This window comes from Molothrus aeneus, chromosome 4 (assembly GCF_037042795.1).
Source record: "Molothrus aeneus isolate 106 chromosome 4, BPBGC_Maene_1.0, whole genome shotgun sequence".
Lineage (NCBI taxonomy): Eukaryota > Metazoa > Chordata > Aves > Passeriformes > Icteridae > Molothrus > Molothrus aeneus.
Genome location: NC_089649.1, coordinates 73906268 through 73930087, shown reverse-complemented (window position 1 = coordinate 73930087; position 23820 = coordinate 73906268). Strand labels below are relative to the sequence as shown.

At 43.5% G+C, this 23820-nt stretch overlaps 1 protein-coding gene across 1 annotated transcript in view; it reads left to right on the top strand.

Moving 5' to 3' along the window:
* The window catches only part of ATRN (attractin), a 150827-nt gene that overhangs the window by 83528 nt on the left and 43479 nt on the right, over positions 1–23820 (top strand). Inside the window, exons 21-25 of the mRNA XM_066548861.1 lie at positions 159–211; positions 1821–1915; positions 2811–2889; positions 3287–3444; positions 23647–23708. Coding sequence (XP_066404958.1) covers positions 159–211; positions 1821–1915; positions 2811–2889; positions 3287–3444; positions 23647–23708 — 447 coding nt within the window. The remainder of the gene's footprint in view (positions 1–158; positions 212–1820; positions 1916–2810; positions 2890–3286; positions 3445–23646; positions 23709–23820) is intronic.

Sequence of the window (23820 nt, the reverse complement as noted above, 5' to 3'; positions counted from 1 at the left end):
ACATGGAATTTCTTCATCAGCCCAGTCTAGCTCAGACATTCATCTTTAATTGTGTACGGCTCTCAGCACAGGTTGTGTTTTCTGGTATTTAGTGCCTGGGAATAAACAGAACTGCAAAAAAAGAAATCCATTTATTAAAAAATGTATATTCTTTTTAGGTGTGAAGTTGAAAACAGATATCAAGGAAATCCACTTAAAGGAACGTGTTACTGTGAGTACCCTTGGGATTTTGTTTGGAGATAAAAAATGTGCTCAAAGTTTAAAATAACTTATTTAAAACTTGTTTCAGTTGCCTCAGCATGTGTTTAAAGTATGGGGGATTAAGGAAAGGACTAAAAAATAGCTGTAAAAACCTTCACTTTTCTCAAATATGTTGTTTAAAGAGAATGAAAATACTTTTCTTGATAAGGTCCATGTGATGATTCGATCTTTTGAACAGTGTTTTGAATGTTTTTCATGTGACTGAGATGAAATCTGGTCTTTTGGAGAGCACTCTAAACTCTATTCCTAACAGGTAAAAAACAAAGAGTGTCCTTTGAATTTTTAGAAATGCAAAATACTGTTTATTTTAAATTCTGGTCTAGGTTAGAATGGATTTCAAAATTGCCACGTTTCCTCTGAAATGAGTAGTTGGATTCCCATGCAGTTCCAGAAGATCCTTTGCCAAGATTCAGATTACCTAATGGAAACTTTCCAGCTTCTATTTGCAAATATTAGCAATCAGCAGCCTGGCAGGCGTGGAGAGATGGAATCTTAAATTACATAAAATCTCCAGCAGTGGTTTTGTCCAGCACAGAAATTATCAACTGCCTGGTGCTGGCTTATTTGAATTCTGCTTGTGTGGCCAAACAAGGGCACTGCTGGCTCCTCGTGGCATCTCTGTAAGAATGACCAAATTCCTTGCTGAAATGGCAGGGATGGTCAAATGGGCAAAAAGTGGGGAAAGACGAAGCTTTGCAGCTCTTACAGGAAGAACCTTGTGCTGCCCAGATCCAGTCTTGCTTGGCTTCATTCCCTGTTTCTTTGTGCTGTGTCTGATGGACACCAGCAGCTTGTCTGACTTGTGTCAGTCCATTGAGGGGTCACTGGGAGGCAGTGAGAGAAAAACAGCACCTGGTGTGTCAGTTTCTGGTTATTATTGCTGGGAATATCCCTGCATGGCTTCAGGAATGTGCACAAGTCACAGCAGTGTGCAAGAGTGGAAGGGAACTGAGGTGGTGAGTGCATCCCCACAGGTGGCTGTGGCTTACACCAGCCCGGGCAGACGGGAGCAGGGAAGGACAGACAGACAGAGCAGAGGCTGCTCCTGGCATGCCTGGGTGGGATGTGTCCCAGAGCAGGATGGCAGCTGGGTTCATCACCAACCAGCTGCTCTGTAGAACCTCTCCAGGAAAATCTGCTGATGTACAGAAACCTGGAATGGGGGGACCACTGTCCCCTTCCAAGTGGGAATTGCAAACTGGGAATTACACAGCTACTGAGCTTTTCTGCTATTCCCTTTGATCACAGAGGTATTGCAGGCTGGAAAAGTAAATCTTTTGGCATGTTTTTTACAGTGGTAGGAATATTGATTTATATCAAGGCTGGAGGCTGTTGCCTGGCAAGTATAAGCCACATCTCTTCCCTCTCTAGGCTCAGCTCCTGGAGTTTTCTGTTCCTTATGTGGGATCATATGTAGGTTGAAGTAATTTGTAGCAGTGTCACGATGATAGTATCGTGTCCTGGTTGTCCAAGAAACCCTTCAGTGACATCATGCCTTCCTTTACAGAAGTTACTTTATTCCAGGAGATGGGATAACTGTCTCCCTGCATTCCTTACAGATACTCTGCTCATTGACTATCAGTTCACCTTCAGCCTTTCCCAGGAGGACGATCGCTATTACACAGCAATCAACTTTGTAGCAACACCTGAAGAGGTACATTTCCTGTTTTCCCTTTTAACTTTGTCCTTTGTCTTCTCTTGGCCCTGGAGACAATGAGTTGTTACAGTTCTGTGGGCCTTTGGCTGTAGTCCTGTGATATGGAAGATGTGTCCTGCTCCATGAAGCACCCAGAGCTCTTTGACCTTGGCTTGGCTGTGCAGTCCCAAATCATCACAGGAAGATTTCATAAAGAGCCACAGCTGATTCTTACCAGTTGTTGGAACAACCTCTGAGCCATTCCAGTTTTTTTAAAATCACAGACCAGTTTGGGTTGGAAGGGACCTTAAAGCTCATCCTGCTCCAACCCCCCCTCCATGGCAGTGACACCTTCCACTGTCCCAGGCTGCTCCCAGCCCCAGTGTCCAACCTGGCCTTGGGCACTGCCAGGGATGCAGGGGCAGCCACAGCTGCTCTGGGAATTCCTCCCCACCCTCCCAGGGAACAATTCCCAATTCTCAGGATCCCATCCATCCCTGCCCTCTGGCACTGGGAGCCATTCCCTGGCTCCTGTCCCTGCAGGCCTTGTCCCCAGCCCCTCTGCAGCTCTCCTGGAGCCCCTCCAGGCACTCCTCAGGCACTTCTCTTCTGCAGGCTGAGCAATCCCATCTCCCTTGGCCTGGCTCCAGAGCAGAGATGTTTTGCTTGTTTTCACCCCACATCTTGTGTCTCAGTTCTTCCTTTGATATTCTGTACACATGACTCCTTTGTTGTGTTTTCCTTGAGGAGGAGAATACTTCTTCCAGAAAATATAGTATGTAGTTTTTAGCTTTATGTATTTTCTTTATGTAACAAATTTCAAGATAATTTTTTTAGCAATGATTTCCTAGGAAACAGTACAGTAAAACTGCTTATCCTAAAAATGGGATTTCTATTTTGTTTCTTCCTTTAGCAAAACAGAGACCTGGACATGTTCATCAATGCATCTAAAAACTTCAACCTCAACATTACTTGGTCCACAAGTTTTGCAGGTAAATTGAGGATGATCTGAGTAACTCAGGAGCTTCTTTTATTTAGCAGTTTCTGAAAAAGGCAAATTTAAGTGGAAAAACTCTGGGGGGTTTTTAACCTATGTACTTTTTGCATAGTGTTCTTCAATTGTCAGCCTGAGGGGGGAAGTAAAATGTTTAAAAAACCCTATGTTTTCAACTTTAATAGTGTTATTTTGTAAACATTGAAAGTGCAAATTTGATTTTTTACAATGCAACATCTTGGCACACAGTGGTTTTGATAATGCAGTGCAGCTTAACATAGTTGGTTTTGAATGAATAGTTAATTTTTTAAAATTAGAATTTAGGATGGTTTGCCCTTTTGTTTGTTTTCTTAAGTACACCTTGAAATATCTTTTCTTGCTGCTCTTTACAACAGCTGGCACACAGGCTGGGGAGGAAATTCCAGTTGTTTCCAGAACTAATATAAAAGAGTACAAGGACAGTTTCTCCAATGAGAAATTTGATTTCCGCAACAACCCGAACATCACCTTCTTTGTTTACGTCAGCAATTTCACCTGGCCCATAAAAATACAGGTAGGAGCTGCTAATATATGTCAAATTGTTTAAAGGTGCTTTCTCTAATTTCTCTCAAAACTGTGGCAGTTTGCTGTGCTTGGAGGAGTCCAAGCTGAACCAGGCTGCTGTAATCCCAGAGCAGACAGGGTCTGCTGTTCCTGGGTAAGAGGAACAGGGTGTGAGCAATCTTCTGATGTTGCCTCAGCCCAGTGCATCTGAAGGTGTGCTGTGAAATAGAGACACTCATTTATTTACAGGGCTGTGTTTGACAGGGTGTCTGACTTCAAATGTGCAGATCTTGATGTTGTAGAAAAAGACTGATAAAGCTGAAAAGGAAGCCTGGAAAGAGCAGACAGAGGAAATGCTTTAGTAGCTCTTTAGTGCCTGGTACTCAAAGGCCCAGCTCAAGGGCCACCCCCTTTCTCCTGCTGCTGCCTCTGGCTGGTGGCATGTGCAGACCAGCAGCTCATCCTTCCCCTTTATTCAGGGTAGGTGGTTGGCAGGCAGTGCCTGGGGCACCAGGCTGGCCATGGGGATGAAGTGGTGCAGAATGAGCAGGGATGGAGCTTGGTGGTGATAAAATCAGACAGAATCACTCTGAATGGTGGTCCTAAGATCAGACAGAATCACTGTGTGATTGGGGGTGATAAGATCAGACAGAATCACTGTGTGATTGGGGGTGATAAAATCAGACAGAGTCACTGTGTGATTGCAGTCACGGATCCCGCAGCTGCTGAGGCAGCTCACAATTCAGAGCAGCCTCAGCCACCTTCTTGCAGTGGGCTGGTCAAGTGTCAGCTCCCTGTGTGCTCAGAGTGATGTGGGTGTTTGAAGGACAAAATCCTTGGAGGTCTGGAGCAGAGATCATGGAATGGTTTGGGTTGGAAGGGGCTTTAAAGGTGCCATGGGCAAGGACAGCTTTGGCCAGCCCAGCTTGCTCCAGCCCTGTCCAACCTCCAGCAGTTACAGAGATGGGACAGCCACAGAGCTCAACTAAAGCTTGGCATATTTGAATTCTGCCTCATCAAAGAAACTTGGTCAAATATGGGAACCCAAATCCTTCCATCTTCACCCTTGTTCATGCAATTGTTTTGTGGAAGCTGACATTTCACATCAATGCACTCGGTGTTTCAAACGTATTGGTCAGGCAAACTCACTCTTTCAACAAAAATAATGCACAGGATAATACTGAGCAAGAAAATGAGATGCACCTGGAAAAAAGATCCTTAAGCTATAGTGGTATTTTCCCTGAATTTTTAAAAAAGTATTAGGAATACTTGTGAAATGTTCTTATCACCTTTTCCTAAAGATACTGGGTTTTAATTACTCGGGAAACTTTGTCTTGTTGATTGCAGACTGAAGATTTGGCAGGTTGGCTTTGGACTCTTTTTAATATTACTTACAGTTTTGATTATCAGTTTGCAGCTGGAGAGTTTTTACTTCATAAACTGGTAAAGTCTTAGTTTATTTTCAAGTCCTGAGTTTTAAATATGGAGGAGCTGATGAGCTGCAATGTAAAATCTTTGTCATTGGACACTCAAGTAGCAAGTCCCAAACCTCTTCATTTTCATGTAAGTACTACTTGTCATAGGGGAAATAGCATCTGTGTACAAAGGTGAGCACTTATGCAATGATTTATTTAAATATTTGAGCTTCTCTTTCATCAAATTCATAAACGTGAGAGTCAAGAAAAAAATGAATACTTTTTTTTTTTAACCTTATGGGTTATTTTGATTGATATTTGAATTTCCATAATCAGCGCCGGGCTGTACCTTACCCTGATTTATTTCTTTGTTATTTATTGCTGCAGAACTGTGTGTTAGGGATACAGCTGATGAGTTTTTCTCTTACCTCTGCTTACAGCATCCCCTCTTCCCTTCCTCTCCTGGTTTCCTTTACTTGTATGGTTGAAACATCTCTTGCTGCTTTGTTTTCATATGCTGAGCAATGGCACAGCTTGACTTCTGGCAGTTCTTATTTTATCTCTCTGCTTCTTGCTGGCTTTCAAGACATTGCTAATGAATCCTTTCCTCTCCTCAATACAAAGTCTCTCTAATTGATCCTCATGTCCCTTTCGAGGTTAGCTCTGAGGATGCAGCTCTCAAATAGTTTTGCATCTTTGACCTGAGAGAAATATTTAGATGGCAGCTTTCCCATCCCTGATCTCCTTATCCACTTGATTTTACTGTTTGATTTCATTTCTCATAGTTAAAGAGTGAACTTTGATTCTCTTACAACACTTAACCTCTCTTAATCCTTAATTTAATCTGAATGTGCTTGTATGCACTCAATCCAAGTTAATGTTTTATCACCAGCTTTTCTTAATATCTTTATTACTTGCCAAAACAAAGTCTAAAGTAGCATCAGCTTTTCTTCATTGAGACACAGTTTTTGTGAAGAAGTCTGGCAATGATCAGCAATCTGCAGTCTGGAGAATTTCTGTGAGTTTCCTCTTCAGTGCATAGCTAAAACCCAGGACTCACCGTGTCCTCTCAGGTCTTGTGCAATCTGCTGTGAGGGATTGACCTTCCCTCAGTTGCAATCTGTGTCCCTCCCTGTCCTTTCCATACCCCAATTTTCTTCATTTTTGTGAAGTCGTGGCTCTCTGTAGTTTGTGTTCAATATGATAAAATAGAAACTAAATCATGGTACAGGTTTTTGGGACAAAGATTTTTTTGGACAAATGCCCAGAGAAGCTGTGGCTGCTTCATCCCTGGAAGTGTTTCAGGCCAGGTTGGATGGGGCTTGGAGCACCCTGGTCTAGTGGAAGGTGTCCCTGCCCATGGCAGGGGGGCTGGAACAAGGTGATTTTTAAGATCCCTTCCAACCAACCTCATTCTCTGATTCTGTGATTTTAAGATTTCTTGGCCATCAGTCCTTGACTCATGCCATGCTACATTCTTCTCAGGAATAATTTCCTTCTATTATACTTTCCTATACTTTCCTTCTCTCATTTGTTTTTCCAAGGGGTTCATCCCTGATTTCCCTGCAGAAAAGTTCCTGTGCTGTTGGGATCAGTCCTTCAGGACAGACTGGCTCGTTAATTAAACCTCCATGTTGCAGTATGGGCAGGATGCAAACTGTTCTCTTATCTCCTAGCTTGTCTCCTCCAGTATTCCTCACTGCAACTCCACTATTAAACTGTCACACGGCGACAGAACATGTTTCAATTTCCTTTGGAAATTACACTGATTTTAATAGAGTATGTCGAAGGCAGGAAAACTCTGCTCCTGCCAAGCTGCAGGAAATTATTCTGTCCTCACGTATGTGCATCACCTGGCAGCTCATGCATGTGTTTGGGCTGCTCCTGGGCAGTGCAGCATGTCCAAATCGTATTTTAGGGGTTTATTCTTTGTTTGACTATCTCAGTAAACTGTCATTGTGCATACTCACTTGTCCTGGCTTATTTTCAATTTCAATGCAACAGATGTATTTAAACATGAGTGTTTATGTAGATACAAAATCTTGGAACAGAAAACTTTATAAATGTAGTTTTTACTGCAAAGCAATTCTACAATTCACCTTATTTTGTTTTTCTAAGTATTGCAGACTTTATCTTGAAGTCCTTGATAGAAATCTGTCTCTTATTTATTCTCTCTCCTTGTCTGTTAAAATCTGCACTTGGAAAGTGTAAGTGCTCCTTTGTATAAGAGATGGCTGTGTCCCTGCCAGTGCTCAGTTCTGGCTCTTCTTTCCCTGTCTTGCTCCACCTCTTTTTCAAACCACTTCAGTTCATTTATTTTTTTAAAGTATGTTAGTTTAGGATGTCTTTCCCTGCCTGGTTAATGACTTAAAATGATCATTCAGTAAAAGAACTAAAGCAGCAAAATGCAGAAAGCCTTTAAAATACAGCAATCTTCTTCCTAATTTCTCCTTTCTGAGCAGTCCCAAGCATGAAGTAGTTCACTTAAAGCCTTACTTTGCCAAGCTTTCCTGAAAATCCAGGTAGGGTCTTGTCAACAGTGTCTGGATATTTCCATTCTCTTTGCTTTGTGAGCTCGTCTTTGCTGCAAATGTTGGACACATGGAATTTTGAAGCATTTAGCAAACTCCAACTGTTCACCTTCCTGTCCTCAGCCTGGCTCTAAACATTCCCTATCTTCCCCCAAACTGGGAGTGCACCCTTTAGGAAAGGACATTAGTGGGCGTTGAAGGATTGAGATTTTTTTACACTTATGCAAATGTAATAGTAATCTTTCCCCCACTGTTCTTCCTCTTTGCTTAATCTTCACTGTGAGATTGCTTTGTTATTCTTTCCAAACTTAGCTCAGAGTAGAAGAGAGACATTGACTGTAAATAATCTGCTGTACAATAGCACAGTAAGAAGTAAAGGGATTCAGTGCGGAAACTTCCAGAGGAGTTCTCTTCCTGGGTTTCAATCCATGCAAAGTCAGCTCACTCTGAGGTGAAACTGCACTTCTGGAGCTGACAAGTAGTTAATGGTGAGAGTTTGAAACTCTCTTAGATACCTGTGTAAATGTCAGCAGGTTTTAACACTGTTTAAACTTGTATGTATTTGCCTGGGGCCAAGTCCAGTGAGTGAATTCCTCTCCAGAGTGTACAGGAGGGTGAAAATTCCATCTGCTAATACAGGAAACTCTCCCCTGGCTGCAAGATTTCTGTTTCATCACAATTTACTGCTGATGGTGTTTGCTACCACTCACTAAATAGAAATTGGTGGTTTCGTCTTGTTTCATACCCAAACGATTGTTTATATTCACTAACATTCTGTCCCATTTGATATTTGATTTTTTTCCTCTCAGATTCGAAGCATCTTGCATTGATCTCTACGTTCTGAGAATGTGTGAGACATTTAGGAGCTGATTAAGGCAAAACCAGTTTGTAATTGTATCATTAACTGGCAATTGCCTCCCGTCTTTCCTTCGTGTTGGTTGAAGGATTTTGATTTGAACACGCTTAAATGTTAATTATGAACAAAATGCTTCAAGAAACAAAAAGAGGCGAAGGAATTTTGCAGCCCTTGCATACAAAATGTGCCATTTGCAAAATCTCATTAGGTATTCACTATATATAATTTTCTTGGTAATTCATTGTTGTGTTGGGCTTCAAGAAGTGCCACTGTGACTGTGCAGCATCGCTGCACGTGCAGCGTGGTGGAGGCTGCAGCAGCATTGCATACCTCCCACTCTTTGAAGTGCATTTGAGAACCAGTGGGAAACATTCAACTCACTGAAATTGTTGCTTTCCTCTCAGATTTCATAAAGACTGTAATGGAAAAATAGCTAAAATTGCCTCTGCTGTCTTCAGTTTTAGTTTCTCAAACTTTCTTCTGGTTTCCTCTACCTGATTTATTTCAGGATGATCTATCTATATAGTCTCCTTTATATCTTTATCTCTTTTACTCAGATAGTTCATGGAACAAACAGGTTTGGAGGGACCTGAAAGACAATCTGTGGATTGTTTAGCTCAGTCACATATGTGTTGTCATAGTTATTCTGTCTCCAGAGATGCTGTTTACCCTGACAGGAGGGTGCTGCTGAGCCCACTCCAAATGCTGCATTGCTCTCTGGTTCCTCTGCTAGAGGGTGAGTGGTGAGCTGCAAGGTGAAACAATTCATGGCCCTTCAGTGGATGGCAGCTGGCACAGGAGGTGTCAGGAGGGCAAGTGCAGAAACTGTCACTCATGGGAGACCTGTAAACTGGGGACAGGCTCAAATGTGCTGTAATTAGAATTTGGTCTGTGGTGCTTTCTTTGGTAGTGATCCAGGTGACTGTGTTTGAACTGGCACACAGAATCCTGGAATCACAGATGGGTTTGGATTGGAAGGGACCTTAAAGACCCTTGAAAACTCATTGAAACCCCTGTCATGGGCCGGGACACCTTCCTCTATCCCAGGGTCCTCCAAACCCCATCCCGCCTTGCATGGAACAATTCCACGGATGGGGCAATCACAACTTCTTGGGGCAACCTGTGCCATGGCCTCACAGGGAAGAATTTCAAATCCCATCTAATCCTTCCCTCTGGCAGTGAGAAGCCATTCCCTCTTGTCCTGGAACTCCAGGCCCTTGTCCCCAGTGCCTCTCCAGCTCTCATGGAGCCCCTTTAGGCCCTGGGAGGGGCTATAAGGTCACCCCAGAGCCTTCTCTTTCCAGGCTGAACATTCCCAGCTCTCCCAGCCTGGCTACACAGGAGAAATCCAGGTGTCACAGCTCCATCTGCTCTGTACAGATCCATTGCAGGTGCAATCCCCAGGAATGAGCTGTCAGCCATTAGCTGAGGTGCTCTTTAATGAACCCCTTCCTTCGGGGCCCCCCCTCTCTGCCTTCTGTTGCTTTTCTTAAATTCCCATTGCCAGGATGACTGGAAAGAAAATGCTCATTTTAGTGCTCCAGTGAAGAGCTGCAGTGCTGCATGAAGTGAGATTTCTGACAGATGTAGGAGGACAACTGTGCTCCTGTTAAACTTCTGGGAACTGCCACTTTCTTGGATTCAGGTGCCTTGTATATTAGACCTGGGACTACTGATTTTTTAAGACCTTTTCTTCTATCCTGAGCTGTTTTGAGGGAATAGCTGAAGTTCTGTTCTTTCACAGGCATCAAAAGATTTCTCTGCCTCCCTCTGCAGCCCAAGGGTTTCCCAGAGGATTGTGTGATAGTGACTAATTGCCTCCTTTGACCTGGGAACAGTTCCCACTGGTTTCCAGTGATACGCTGAAAATGTCTGTAGGGATGTAGGAGAGCCAACTCCCTTCACATCTCCTTGCTCAGCAGAGCTGGCAGTGAAGCTGGAAATGGGTCTTTTCCCTAGCCCCGAGGTATTTCCTGTCTTGTTTGGAGGCAAAGTTCAGGTGGAGCCACCTGGTGTCAGCTGCGTTTCAGAGTCAGATGAATTTTACACTAGGCTGAGCTTCTGCTGAGGAATGGCTCTTGGTTTTTCTTATGCTGAATGTGGCTATCCAAGTTGGAAATATTAGCCCATATTTTGCAAACTGCCAGGAATTACATTTTTAAGAAGACTCCACAATCCTCAAAGCCCTTGCTCTGATCTTTATCATTGTTTATTTCAATGTTTCATTGATGTTGTGTCCTCCAGTATGTAAATACTGAAACCTTCTGAAATTCTTACTGTTCAAAGTAAGGCTCCTTCATTAAAGCAGTTTTGATTTGCAATTCTTCTTCTAATGCTCTTCCCCATCAACCTGCTGGTTTCATTTGTAACATTACCCCTAAAACAGGTGGTCTGCATTAGCAAGAATCTTAATATCACTTTCAATTAAGCTTTAATTTTATTTGCCATTCATGTTTAGTGTAGTTCAGGAAGCATTTGTTTTCCTCCAGAGCTAAATGATGGATGACACATTGCTACAGCCAAGGAAAGCTTTGGGGTACCCTTAGCTCCTGCAGGTGAGGAGGGGCCTAAAACAGAGCTGGAGGAGCAGCAGATCTCACACATTCCTTTTATTTTAGGCTTTCACCCTCTTTAGGTGGCATGATCATTGCCAGCAGTGATGCTCTTTGCCTTTCCCTCTTTGAGATTTGCAGCCTGACTAAAAGGCTTTGATAATCCATGGAAAAAGAGAGAGTGAAGGAACCATCCACAGTTAAAAAGCAGGGCCTGAACTGCCTTGATTCCTGTCTGGAAGGAGCATTGGGTATTTGATACAGGATAAATAACCCCTGAGGACTGGCCATGGCCCGTGGAGGTTTCCAGTCTTTCTCTAAAGTAGTGTCATTCTCAAACCAAAAGCAACAGGTTCATCGAATGAGAGCTCTCAGTGAGGGCAAAGGAGGAGGATCTTTGTTGCTGGCCAAAGAGAATAAAACACATTCATATAGGTAGGGATTGCTTTGATAAAATAATTATGTAGGCTTGAAATCAAATCAGTGAGGCTGCTGATCTGGACAGCTTTCCTGCCAGGTCCTCATGCGCCTCATGCATATTTAACAAGAAAGAGATGTAAGTGCAGAGATAAAATCATCCTCAACTCTCTGGGACCCTTTATTCCAAAAATGTTCTTTTTTTCTGTTGCTTCTGGAAGGATTGTAATGCCAAAGTTGTTTGCTAATGATGTCCCTTGCCTTTCCTTGGCTGTAACTGCAAGTGCTTTTGAGCCTCTCTCCCTGCATCTCTCTCACCATATGAGAGGTTTTCTTGAAACCCAACAATGAAACGTAAATCAATTTGTTAATCTGATGAAATTTGCTGTTGAATGTAATTACTTTTGGAGGCATGCAATTACATGCTGATTTTTCAGAACAGGCAAACTGACATCTTCTACTGTGGGATGGAAAGATTTAAAACAGAACAGTTAAATGGTCCTTTAAAACATGAAACAGCTGCTGGTGTTTTATCTGCTACTGCCACCTTATTTTTGGCATCAACTGATGACATTTTTCTCCTTTTAGAAGTTGTTCCCTTTTCGATTAAGTAATATTTTTGTTAGCACCTTCTTAAATCCTTTAAAAGGAGGATTTCTCACACAGGCAGTTAACCCGTGGCAGGAGGTGGTGCCACTTCAGTCCATTCTGCAGGAGGTTGTAGCATGAACAATCCTGAAAATTGTTCATGCCAGATTTTTCCCAGGTGCTGTTTTGGGGGTGGGGGTCTGGATTTTTATCAGAGATCCATGGAATGGTTTGGGTGGAAGGGAGATGAAGGATCATCCCATCCCACCCCTGCCATGGCAGGGACACCTCCCACTGTCCCAGGTGCTCCAGCCCCAATGTCCAGCCTGGCCTTGGGCACTGCCAGGGATGCAGGGGCAGCCCCAGCTGCTCTGGGCACCTGTGCCAGGGCCTGCCCACCCTGCCAGGGAACCATTCCTCATTGCCAAGATCCCATCCAGCCCTGCCCTCTGGCAGTGGGAGCCATTCCCTGGCTCCTGTCCCTGCAGGCCTTGTCCCCAGTCCCTCTGCAGCTCTCCTGGAGCCCCTCCAGGCCCTGCAAGGGGCAGTGAATGAAGTCTTGGGGTTTTACATCTGAACCTTGGGATTTCTTGGGATGAGCTGTAGTGACTTGTATAACTTCTGTGAGGTTTATTGTAATACCTTTCTACAGCACTGGAAGTCTTTCTGAATGCCTGTTGCAAAACTTCAGCTGCATAAATAAAAGTTATAGGATACCAGAGAGAGACAGTCTGCAATTCAGATTTAATAATACCAGGAGCATTTCTTGGGTTCTGTTTTATTGAGATCTGACTGTGACATATATATTGATTGCCTTAATTTTAAGGAAGCTGATTTTTTTCTCTCTTTTTGAGTGCAGGGCTGGAAAATATTTAAAAAATTGCAGAATTAATTTTCTATGGAAGCTAAGTCCGAATCAGGCATTAATTTATTCTGGGTAAGGCCAGTGCTGGTTACTTGAAGTTGCTGTATTTCTATGATGAATAACTCCTGAAAATACCATAACCCACCAGAGAATGTAAATATAGACCCCCAAATTCAAATATATTTCAAAAGCGAGTGCTGTGGGTCATTGCTGAGAAGCTGAAAGAGCGAGATATTTTCTTTATACAAAAGCTAATTTAAAGAGTCAGAATAGTGAGCAGAGTTAATGAAGGAGAGAAAAGCATATTGTAAAAGTAAAATAGAAGAAGCCACCCACCGAAATGTGACAGTGGATTCAGCCTGGCTAAACCACAAGGGAAAGTAAGAGAGAATGTGTCCTGGTTTAGGGCAAATTTGGGAGAAAACTTCTGAATTGGGGTCCCTCTAGAAAGCAAATTCAAGCAGCTCCTCCCCCAGCTGGTTCGGGAAAAGATTTCCTTGGAGAAAAGTGGAAAAAGCTGTTTGTTTAACAGGCAAAGCATTTGCCAGCACACAGAAAATGAACAATATGGAACAATAACACCTCTCACTGTTGTGCAAACTCACCAAAGTCCCTCGTGGGCTCTAGCTCAGCTCACTCAGTCTCTGATCAGTCCCTCCAGCACTGGAAATGCCGCGAGCCAGGCCCGGCCCGTGGGGCACAGGTGAGAGCTGTGGGTGCTCTGCTGGTGTTCAGGCCAGAGCAGGTCTGAACAGCTCCGAAGAAAAACCACAGTCCAGGGAACTTCTGTGCATCAGCGAGCTAAAAACTAGCTAAAGCAAAGGAGAGCTCTGTCCTGCTGTCTGTCTGTCCGCAAACAACCCAGTCCAGGAGCAGGAATGTGAGGGGTGAGTGCAGTGTCTGAAAACAAACTGTGCACTTCTTGTCTCCCCCTTTGCTCTCAGAACCAGCCTGAAAGGTGCAAAACTCATTTCTGGGCTAAACAGACCAATGGGGATGCGAGCATCATGAAGTCACCCCAGGACAGGTGACAAACCCAAATGCCTGTGGCTGGTTTAGCTCCCAAACACGGAGCCAGATACACCAGCACTTCACAGGCAGCTCTCATCTGACTTCTGGGGCTTCTTTTGGGGTAAAAAAATGTCACTGGATGTCCTGAAATATTTTTCTCTCACTTTTTTTTTTCCTGAGTTTGTATTACTGAGATTTTGACTGTTTTTACTGTATTGGCAAATGTTGCTCCCAGCAGTGTTGGGAAGCAAGAGCAGGGGTCAGGGCAGGGTAGTACTGTCACAGTCCTGTATGGGAATATATTTCTGGCATGACTGGGGATTTCATAGGGTTTTTTTTCTTAAATTGGTTCTCTCTAAAATTATTTTTTTGAGTTATAAGTGTCATGTATAATTACTTCTTTAACCAGTCTGTTTTGCATGCAAGATTAGCACCATCCACCTTCCCACACCTGGACCAAAAGTATCAATAAATTGCAATAATATCTTGACTGGGGATTGAACTAAATTCCATCAATTGATTTGTCACTTAAGTATTTTACTGTGAAATTCTTCATGACAAAAGGGTGAATTACATGTTCTAGAAATCTTTTAGTGATAGGCAGTGACTACCTGGCCTTTTTAATGCAAATCTGAGAGCCTATAGAGAAGTTGTTCATTCTGCACCACCCAGCACGGTTATTTTTTTCATGTTAAGATTTCTTGAACACCAAATCATAGCCAAGGCTCTCAACAGAAAAACCTGTGATGAATAAAACAGCCCAGCCTTATGGTTCTGATTTCATGGCTCTTTAAAACTGATCCTGATGTTAAGTAAATTTGGGGGGTTCTAATTACTGCCACTTCAGGTCGTGATATGATGTTTGAGATGACTTGTGGCCTCAGTGTTGTGTAATAATGTGACAATGTTGTCATTCAAAGATATTTTAATTTGGTTATTTATATAAATACCTATTTAGTTTGGGGCTGGAACTAGAAAATCTTTAAGGTCCCTTCCAACCCAAACCATTCTATGATTCTATATGTAATATGTGTATATATATATATATATATATATATATATATATATACACATACTTATTTTGCTACTTTGTTTTATCAAAGATGAGATTCCTGCAGCTGACATGTTACAGGATGTTTTGCTACAGGTTGATAAACATGTTAAATTTCTCATCCAATATGATCCTTGGAACTCACAGCCTCTTCGGGAAGGAGACAGAGCTTGTTTTCCCCATTAACACTACTGCAACCCTCAGCTCTGTCTTGCATTTTTCCCCTGTTTTGTCTGGTCAGAAATGATGCAAGACAGAAGGTTTTGCCTGTTTCCATCTGTCAGCTCGGTTGAACCCTTAAAAAAGAAACTTGCAAATATTGCTTTGGCTGTTTTTTACTTTTTATTCTTGATTCCCTCTTGTGTACTTACATCACCTGCTCTTTAGGAAAACAACTTCTATTCCTTTTAAGCTCAGTTGACCGTAAAGCTCATTTTTACTGGATTTCAAGGGTCTGAGTGAGAGTTTGAGCTGTTATGTGGTAAAGTTTTAATTTTCTCCATGCTGAACCTCTCCATTAATAGTTGGCCTGCAATTGAATGTAACCGAGCCTGCACACAGATGGTGTCAGAGCTCTGCTGGGCACAGGGCCAGGAACAGGATCCCTCCTTCCCTAGTGCAGTGGGATCCTTCCCAAGTGCAGTGGGATCCCTCCTTCCCAGTGCTTCGGGATCGGATCCCTCCTTCCCAAGTGCAACGGGATCCTTCCAACTGCAATGGGATCCTTCCTTCCCTCCCAAATCCTTCCCAAGTGCACGGAGGTCCCTTCTTCCGAAGTGCAACGGGATCCCTCCTTCCCAAATGCAGCGGGGTCCCTTCCCAAATGCATCTGCACTGCAGCAGCTGGGACTGGATGGAGGTGCTTGAGGAACTGGAATGCAGAGGATTGGAGTGTTTTCCTACTGGTGACATGTGTTCTGTCTCAAGGTTTAGGATCTTTATTTTTAACCACTTTTTCCAAATACTTCAGAGCTTCCTTGCCTCCAGAATAATTGTTGCAATTGCAGGATCACAGAATCATATATGTTGGAAAACCCTGTAAGACCATCAAGTTCCCCAGCACTGCCAAGGCCCGCACTGATCCGTGTCCCCAAGAGCCACATGGACATGGCTGTTAAATCCCTCCAGGGAGGGATGCTCCATCACTGCCCTGGGCAGCTGTGCCAGGGCTGGGCAGCCCTTTCCCTAATTCCCCAATGCCCACCCTGAGCTCCTCTGGCCTGGCCTGAGGCCGTTCCCTCTGCTCCTGTCCCTGTTCCCTGGGATAAGATCCCAAACCCCCCCGGCTGTGCCCTCCTGGCAGGAGCTGTGCAGAGCCACAAGGGCCCCCTGAGCCTCCTTTGCTCCAGGCTGAGCCCCTGCCCAGCTCCCTCGGGACTCTGCAGCCCCTGCCCGGCTCCCTCAGGGACTCTGCAGCCCCTGCCCGGCTCCCTCAGGGACTCTGCAGCCCCTGCCCGGCTCCCTCAGGGATTCTGCAGCCCCTGCCCGGCTCCCTCAGGGACTCTGCAGCCCCTGCCCGGCTCCCTCAGGGATTCTGCAGCCCCTGCCCGGCTCCCTCAGGGACTCTGCAGCCCCTGCCCGGCTCCCTCAGGGACTCTGCAGCCCCTGCCCGGCTCCCTCAGGGATTCTGCAGCCCCATCCCAGCTCTGTCCCTGCCCTGGCCACGCTCCAGCCTCTCCAGGTCTTTCATCTTGTAAGTGGCCTGAAAGAAGAACTGAGAAGTTCAGAGAATTCAGAAGAATTCTGAATGATGATTCAGAAGAACTGAGATTGAGTTTTTTCTGGCCCTGCCTCGGCTTTCTTGGGGCATGTTTCTGTCATGTGGAGGTGTGCAGGGTCTGAGCTGAGTTTGCTGTTTCAATTATGGGACTTTCCAGAATTTTATTTCCTAGTGCACTTTAAATTTGGATGTGCATCACAATTCAGCCGCTGGCTGTTTATTGAACAAATACTTCTCATTTGTCAGATTTGTGTGATAATTTCTGGGATGCTGTGAAATTTGGGACCACATCTTAAGCGCTATTTTTAATTTAGAGACAGTCGTGCCTGTGTTAGCTCTGCACAACATGAGAGAGTTCACATGGGAAGACAAAACATGTATAATTGGCATTTTTGAGCCAACTGCTGACTGCAGCCAATTAGCTGAGAAGTGACAATTTGTGACTACTGCAGGAAGGCAGCATAGTGTTGGAATGTAAATTGATTTTCATCTCAGAATGAGTTCAGGAGTGAAGCAGGTTTTATATTTGCACGGTAGTGAGTATTTGTGCCATAAAGCTCAATGGCTCAGTTAATATTGCAGCAGGTGAGGAGTAAGTCATTAATCTCTTTCATCCTTCATGCAGGAGCAGAGTGACTCGGAGTAGTAGGTGTGAAAATCAAATTTGAGCGAGGATTAAATTTTTGCTTGTTGTAGAATGCAAATGTGAGCATGGGAACCTCTTCAGCTGCTCCAAGTTCTCTCTGATTTGGAGAAAGGTGGATTTGATGGGTGAACTGTTCAGTAGGTGAGGAACTGGTCCAGAGGAGGCCGTGGAGGTGCTCCAGGTGCTGGAGACAGAATGAGAGCTGAGGGTGTTCAGCCTGGGGAAGAAAAAGCTCAAGGGAGAGCTCAGAGCCCCTTCCAGTGCTGCTTCTGATGTCCACACCAAAGCATCAGGTGCATTACAAACTCTCTGGGGTCTCCCACCTCCAAATCATGCTCCACTTCAACTTGTTGTGTGTCAGAGTTTTTGAAGTTACAATTAACTCCTGTTAAGATCCTTTCTTCTCTGAAATCTACGGTTTAACTTTCCATTTAGAGAATCTTTCCCTGTGGATCAGGTTAAATTTTCTGCCTAACCTCCAAATTTGGGTGGAGTTTTGCTGTTCATTTAAAACAAAGATCAGTGGTGCCTCTGCAAGAGAATGTCCTTCTGCTTCCATGGTGTGCTTGGGGTAGGGATTCACCCAAAAGCTGTTGGATGGGGCTTGGAGCACCCTGGTCTGGTGGGAGGTGTCAGGGACTGGCATGAGACAGGCTGGAAGGTCCCTTCCAACCCAGCCCATTCTGTGGCTCTGGAGCCAGCAGCTGGAGGCCAGGCGAGTGTCCCAGGGCAGCTGCAATAGCTTTTACCCCTCTTTAGTCAGGAAATGGAGCTTCCAGTGCACCCATGAAACCAAGGGCAAGGATGCACCCTGGAAATTTAAACTAACTAAATTTAGGGGTCTACAAATAGATGTCTTTGTGTGCTTCAGTGTTTACAGTTCTGTTATGGACCTGGTCAGTTTTCTTTTATTTATTATTAGGCACCTGCCTTGATCAGCTGAACCACAGATGAGGTTTCCATTGAATGTAAAGGGCTGATGGGAATGCCCCTGTGACCCTGGATTTGGATGTCATAATCTGTGTCTGAACCTCCCAAATCACCCACAGAGGTGAACAAATGCTTCCTCCTGGAAAGTGTTCCTTGGAACTGACGTTGCTGAGATCGTTTAAGAGCCACCTGCCTGGAAGAGGCTCATCTCGGGCTGCTGCTGTGTTTGCTCATTGCTCATCCCTCAGTGAGCAGGGGCAGCTCCAAAACCCCAGCTTCTGAAGGGTGTTTTTGAAAGGCTTTTTGCCCTTCATTCCTGTGATTAGCTCTCTGCTGCCTTAATGACTCCATGGCTCATTAAAGATGTTCACAGAACGCAGAGAGCAGCAGCACATGGCAGGACTGAGACCATGTTCAGGTGGCGGAGCTGGATTGCTGTGTTGGCACATTCTTCCCCAGAACCTGGCAGCCAGGGCCCTTGGAGCTGGCTGAGTGCTCCTCTGGAGAGGAGAGCACCAGGAGCAGCGTGGGCCTTGGCCAGGAGTTCCATCAGCACGGAGTCCCACACTGTGTGTCTCAAGGAGAACTGGAACAGGCCATGACAATACTCCTGAGCAGAAGAGAGGTTTCCCCCCAGCATTGTTGTAGAGGGCAGAATGAATGTTTTGATGACTTTGGCATCACTCAAGAATACTTAAAGCCCCTTTGTTTTATAGCAGGTCCTTTGACAAAGGCACAGGCACTCAGCATTCAGACCATGGCGTCCTGTAAGTGTTGTCTGTATTCGCCAAGGTCAGATTGAATCCTTGCCTCTAACCATAGGAAAAAAGAGACAAGACAGTGGAGTTTTGGGGAAAAAATAGAGGAGAATGTGCATAAATGTCACCTGCAGCTTGTTTGGCTTGTGGCTTTCTCTCACTGGAAGCCTGTGGAACTCCCAGCTTTCCACTTTCCCCTGCTGGTTTTTGTTCGCTAACTTTGGTGCTGGGGCTAGATTGAAATAAAAAGTAGAAAACAGCCCAAAACCCTCTAAATTTCTGTGAAAACAGCCCAAAACCCTCTAAATTTCTGTGTGGTCCTGTAGACTTCCAAAACACGAGTGCTATAGCATTCTCCCACCTGCCAGGTGAGGTTAATGGATGTAGCAGTGGGACCTTTTGATATCTTCTGAATTCACAGCAAGCCCCAAGCTCTGGGAGCCAGATTCACATTGCGCTGTCTCTGTTGGGTCACTCTGGTTTCAGAAGTTAATTACATTTCTATTTTTCTTTCTTACACAGTTCTTTCTATTCTAGGAGCATGTCCTGTGCAAAATATCATTTTCAATTTCTCTTTTTCTCATCCCTGATATGAAATAAGGATGAAAAGGAAGGCACTACTGGTGGGAATTTAGTCACTTTATATATTTGTGAAGAAAAACAGAAATACAGAGTGTCAATAATCCTGAGTTGTTACCAAGGTAAAAAAGTAGTGGAAATACTATTTTCTGTGGTTGTTCATGTTTTCTCAAGTGTTTGGAGACCCAAATTGTACCAAATTATGGTATGAAATTGCCATACTTGAAATATTCCTCAGTACATTCACAGAATCCCAGAATAGTTTGGGTGGGAAATGACCTTAAAGTCCATCCCTGGGCAGGGACACCTCCCACTGTCCCAGGTGCTCCAGCCCCAGTGTCCATCCTGGCCTTGGGCACTGCCAGGGATCCAGGGACAGCCCCAGCAAATCTGGGAATTCCAGCCCAGCCAGGAATTCCTTGCCAAGATCCCAGCCCAATCTCCCCTTTCCCAGTGGGAGCCATTCCCTGGCTCCTGTCCCTGCAGGCCTTGTCCCCAGCCCCTCTGCAGCTCTCCTGGAGCCCCTGCAGGCCCTGCAAGGTCTCCCCAGAGCCTTCTGCAACAACCCCAACTCTTACGTTTTCAGTTCTTTAGTTCATTTTAGATTAGGGGTGCTAATATTATGTATAATATTGGAAATTTTTTGAGTTTGGAGAAGCTGTTGCCCTAATCCCATTGTGTGAATAGTTTGCCTTCCTATAAAATATCAGTAACTTCCAGCACAAGTGGAAAAAGTTATGGTGTACTGAATTATCTGTATATCTGTTTATTACAGTTAAATGGGAGGAGTTACTCAAATTTAATTCTTGCTGGATTTAACAAAAAAATTCTACATAATTTCTTACTTGGTTGTAGACTGATTTTTCTTAGTGGTATGTGAAACTCAATTTGTTTTTAAAAAGTTCAGAACCCTTGTAGATCACAAGAGGAGAGGTTTAAGTAATTTTAGGTATTGTTGCATGTACAGGTTTAAGGTGAACGTAGGTCTTAGGTGGCCTACTTTAGTATAAAATTGTTATCTCAAAATTATTTTGTTTTCTTTTCTCTTGAAGAACAAACTCTGGTTCTTATGCAAACCAAGCCCTGGTATGTAATTGTTCTAATTGGGTTTTCAAAATTTCTATCAGCCACAGGCTGTAGTTTAGCTCCAGCAATATTTTGAGTTTGAAACACCAACTGTTACTGAAATGTCTGTTGGGTTCAAATATGCTTTTCCTTTGCTTATATGATTTTGTGGCCAAGTCATTTGCCATTAACTCCTTTGAAATTTGCATGTACTGATTTCAAAGCCAGTGCAATTTTTAGATGTTGGCTAGTTAAAGGAAGCCAAATTTTCTTCTTGGCTTCATATTTTATGCTAATCAAATGATAAAAAATGTAAAGCTCTTCATTATAAATTTTTGTTAGTCCATGCAGCCAGCTACTTCTGGTTTTCTGGAAAGCAGGTGGATTATTTTGGTACTTCAAGTGATGTGGCAACAGGAAAAGCAGGACAGGCAGCTGTGCTCTCCAGGGTACCTTTCCAGATAAGATAAACACAGGCTTTGTACTGCTCTGTGGAATTACCATGATGAGGTATCTGAGGATGCCGTGCTGTTTCTAAGAGCAGGGTGTGATATCTCCTTGCATGGCTTGGGAAGGGTCAGGGAGCTGCTCCCTGGAAGGGGACCTGGGGGTGCTGCTCCACAGTGGCTGAGGGGGACTCCAGGTGTGCCCAGGGAGAGGTTTAAGGTGGATTTTAGGGAAAGTTTCTGCCCAGAAAGGGCTGTCCAGGGCTGGAGTCCCCATTCCAGTCCTCCCCCTGCAGGGATCTCACAGCCCTGTGTGTGTGGCATTCGGGGACATGGGGCAGTGGTGGCAGTGCTGGGGGATGGTTGCACTGGAAGAGCCTAAACCTAAACAGTTCTGGGATTCTTTGATGTGGAAGTGGGGATTGATGGTGCAGCTGAGCTCAGGTTCTGCCCTGTACCTGGGGGAGCCTTTCCAGGCCCCAGCATGAGCCCCTTTCCTGCACTTAAACTGCTTCGGCCTCTGGTACAGAATTCATTTTTTGAGAATGGATAAATGAATCTTCTACTGTCAGCTAAACTTAATTAAAAACCCAGCCTGCTAAGAAATTGGTGCCATATTTTTCATGGATCCAGAATGAACAGCCTACTTTCAACAGCTATTTCCAACCAAACTTTCAATGTAACTGAATTAATTAAGTCCTGGGAACGGATTATATTAGGGGAAATTAAGCTCTAAGTAAGCAAACCATTAACAATTATGAGACCAAATTGCCTGTGACACAGATTGGTCAGGTTTGATGGCACAAAGTATTTTCAGTTTGCGAGGAATAAATTGTAGAAACAACCCAGGTTTTTTTAATCCATGTATGAGGTACAGGTCCTCAATTGGGCTTTATAGAAGAAGAACCACAGCAGGTAGAGAAAATAATCACCACTGGTAAAGCATTTGTAAGGCTTCTGTGTGAAATAAACCTACATTATTTTTTGTTTGTTTGTTTTTATTTGTTTCCTGCAGTTGTTATCAAAAGATGAGAAGCCCTTCTCTGGTAACAGTCTCATTAATCTTTCATAGAATCTCTCTTATTTTAAAAATAGCAGTTTCTTGTTTCTTCTAATGGGAGCAAGTTTTGGTTTCCATCACAGAAACAGATCCTGATGGTCATCCACAGGGGACTGGCCTGTCAAGGATTCCTTTCTGCTTTTAATTGTCTTTTTCTACTTAAGGATTGTTGATACATAACAAGGGCTTTATTTTGAAATGCATCTCTTATAGGCACTCAGCATGATGGTTATTCTCAGAAATAATATTAAAAGTTGGGGTTTTTTTTTATACTGGCTGTGTTACATGTTTGTATTTTGGGATGAGATATTTCACTAAGGATTAACTTTGCCTTAAATACATTCCAGAATATTATGTTTATTCCAGAATATCCATTTATGCAAACACTGTACCACTTTAGTTACTAGGCACTGATTTTTTACAAAAAGTGAAATCTTGCTTGCTGTCTTTTAATAATCAGAAGACTATTGGGAAGCACTTCAGAAGCAAAAATCAACAAGAAACTCTGTGTTTTCTTGTTTTGTAAAGGCAGGACTGTTGAGGTTGCAGCATCTGGTGTGCAGGTTTGGAGTTCACTTTCCAGCCACACAGTGGTTGTGAACTGCAAAGGAACTTTCAACTTCAAAATATGTCAATGTATTGATAAGAAAACTATTTGGGGCAGCTTCTGTACCAAGTTACAATGGATGTTTAAAGCAAATATGATCATAGAAAATGTTCCAGAGCAACAGAAACCCAAGCAATGACTCACTTTACACACATTCATGAATTATGGGATGTGGCTATTGCTGGGAGGAGGGATTTATGTTTATGCTAATGTTGCCATAAGTACTGTTTATTAAGGGAAAAAACAACAAATGACACCAGAAATGGATTCAATATCCATGACAAGTGCAGATTTCACTTTAATTCTGAGTGAATTCTGGTACTTCATGAAAGAGTTAATATGCTGTTGTGGTGCTGAGAGATTGATAGGCAGAGGAAATAGGAGGTACCTGGAAAGAACTTCTGGTCCCTAATATTGCACAAGTTGCTTTTCTCTTGGCTCGCCTCCCCTCCACGTTGTTATTTTTACCCAGGCTCCCTAATCTTCCCTTTTGCCTCTAACCACCTCCCAGTTTCCTGCTGGCCTCTTCCCTCTGGTTTTGTCCCAAATGTTCTGTGTTTTTCCCTGCTCTGCCGTGGGATTGCAGGGCAGTGAGCTAAGATGAATGCCATAGCTGTTTTCACAGTGTCTATCATCTTCTGTGTTTCGTGCCTCTTTGCAGCTCTGGGTGTAAGTTCCTTTTTCGAGGAGATTTTGTTGTCTGGATATTGTTTGAAATGTAAAAATTAAATTTTGGGTTGGTGTGTAAACAATAATTAAAGATTTTCACTTTTAATTAAAGATTATTTGCAGCTCTGTGAAACCTCTGTTCTAAGTTTTTGAAGTTGTGTTTTCTTTAGTGTGCACTGAAGAATATTCCTTGGAACGTGGCTGGGAGACAGGGTTACTTGTTCAGCTTCATTTCTGGGATATATGTTTTCAAAACAATATGAAGTTATAATTTATTTTCTTTTCCCTCAGAACATTTCCGTTCTTTTTCAAAAACAGTGTTGAAAAATATGAATTGATCTGAGTAAATCTGCTTTTCATTGTCATTTTAAATCCTTTTTACATATCTTGAAATACGAATTTTCTTTCCAGTAAGTAACAGAAAGCATTTGCTTTTTTTTTTGCAGATTGCATTCTCACAGCACAGCAACTTTATGGACCTGGTGCAGTTCTTTGTGACATTTTTCAGGTACTTTTCATTTAAGACAGCTAAATGTTACTTCTTTAGGTTCTGGGCTTCAGAGTTTGGGTTCTGCTTGGTCTGGCTTTCTTTAACTTGAACATCCTGCTTACAGCACAGC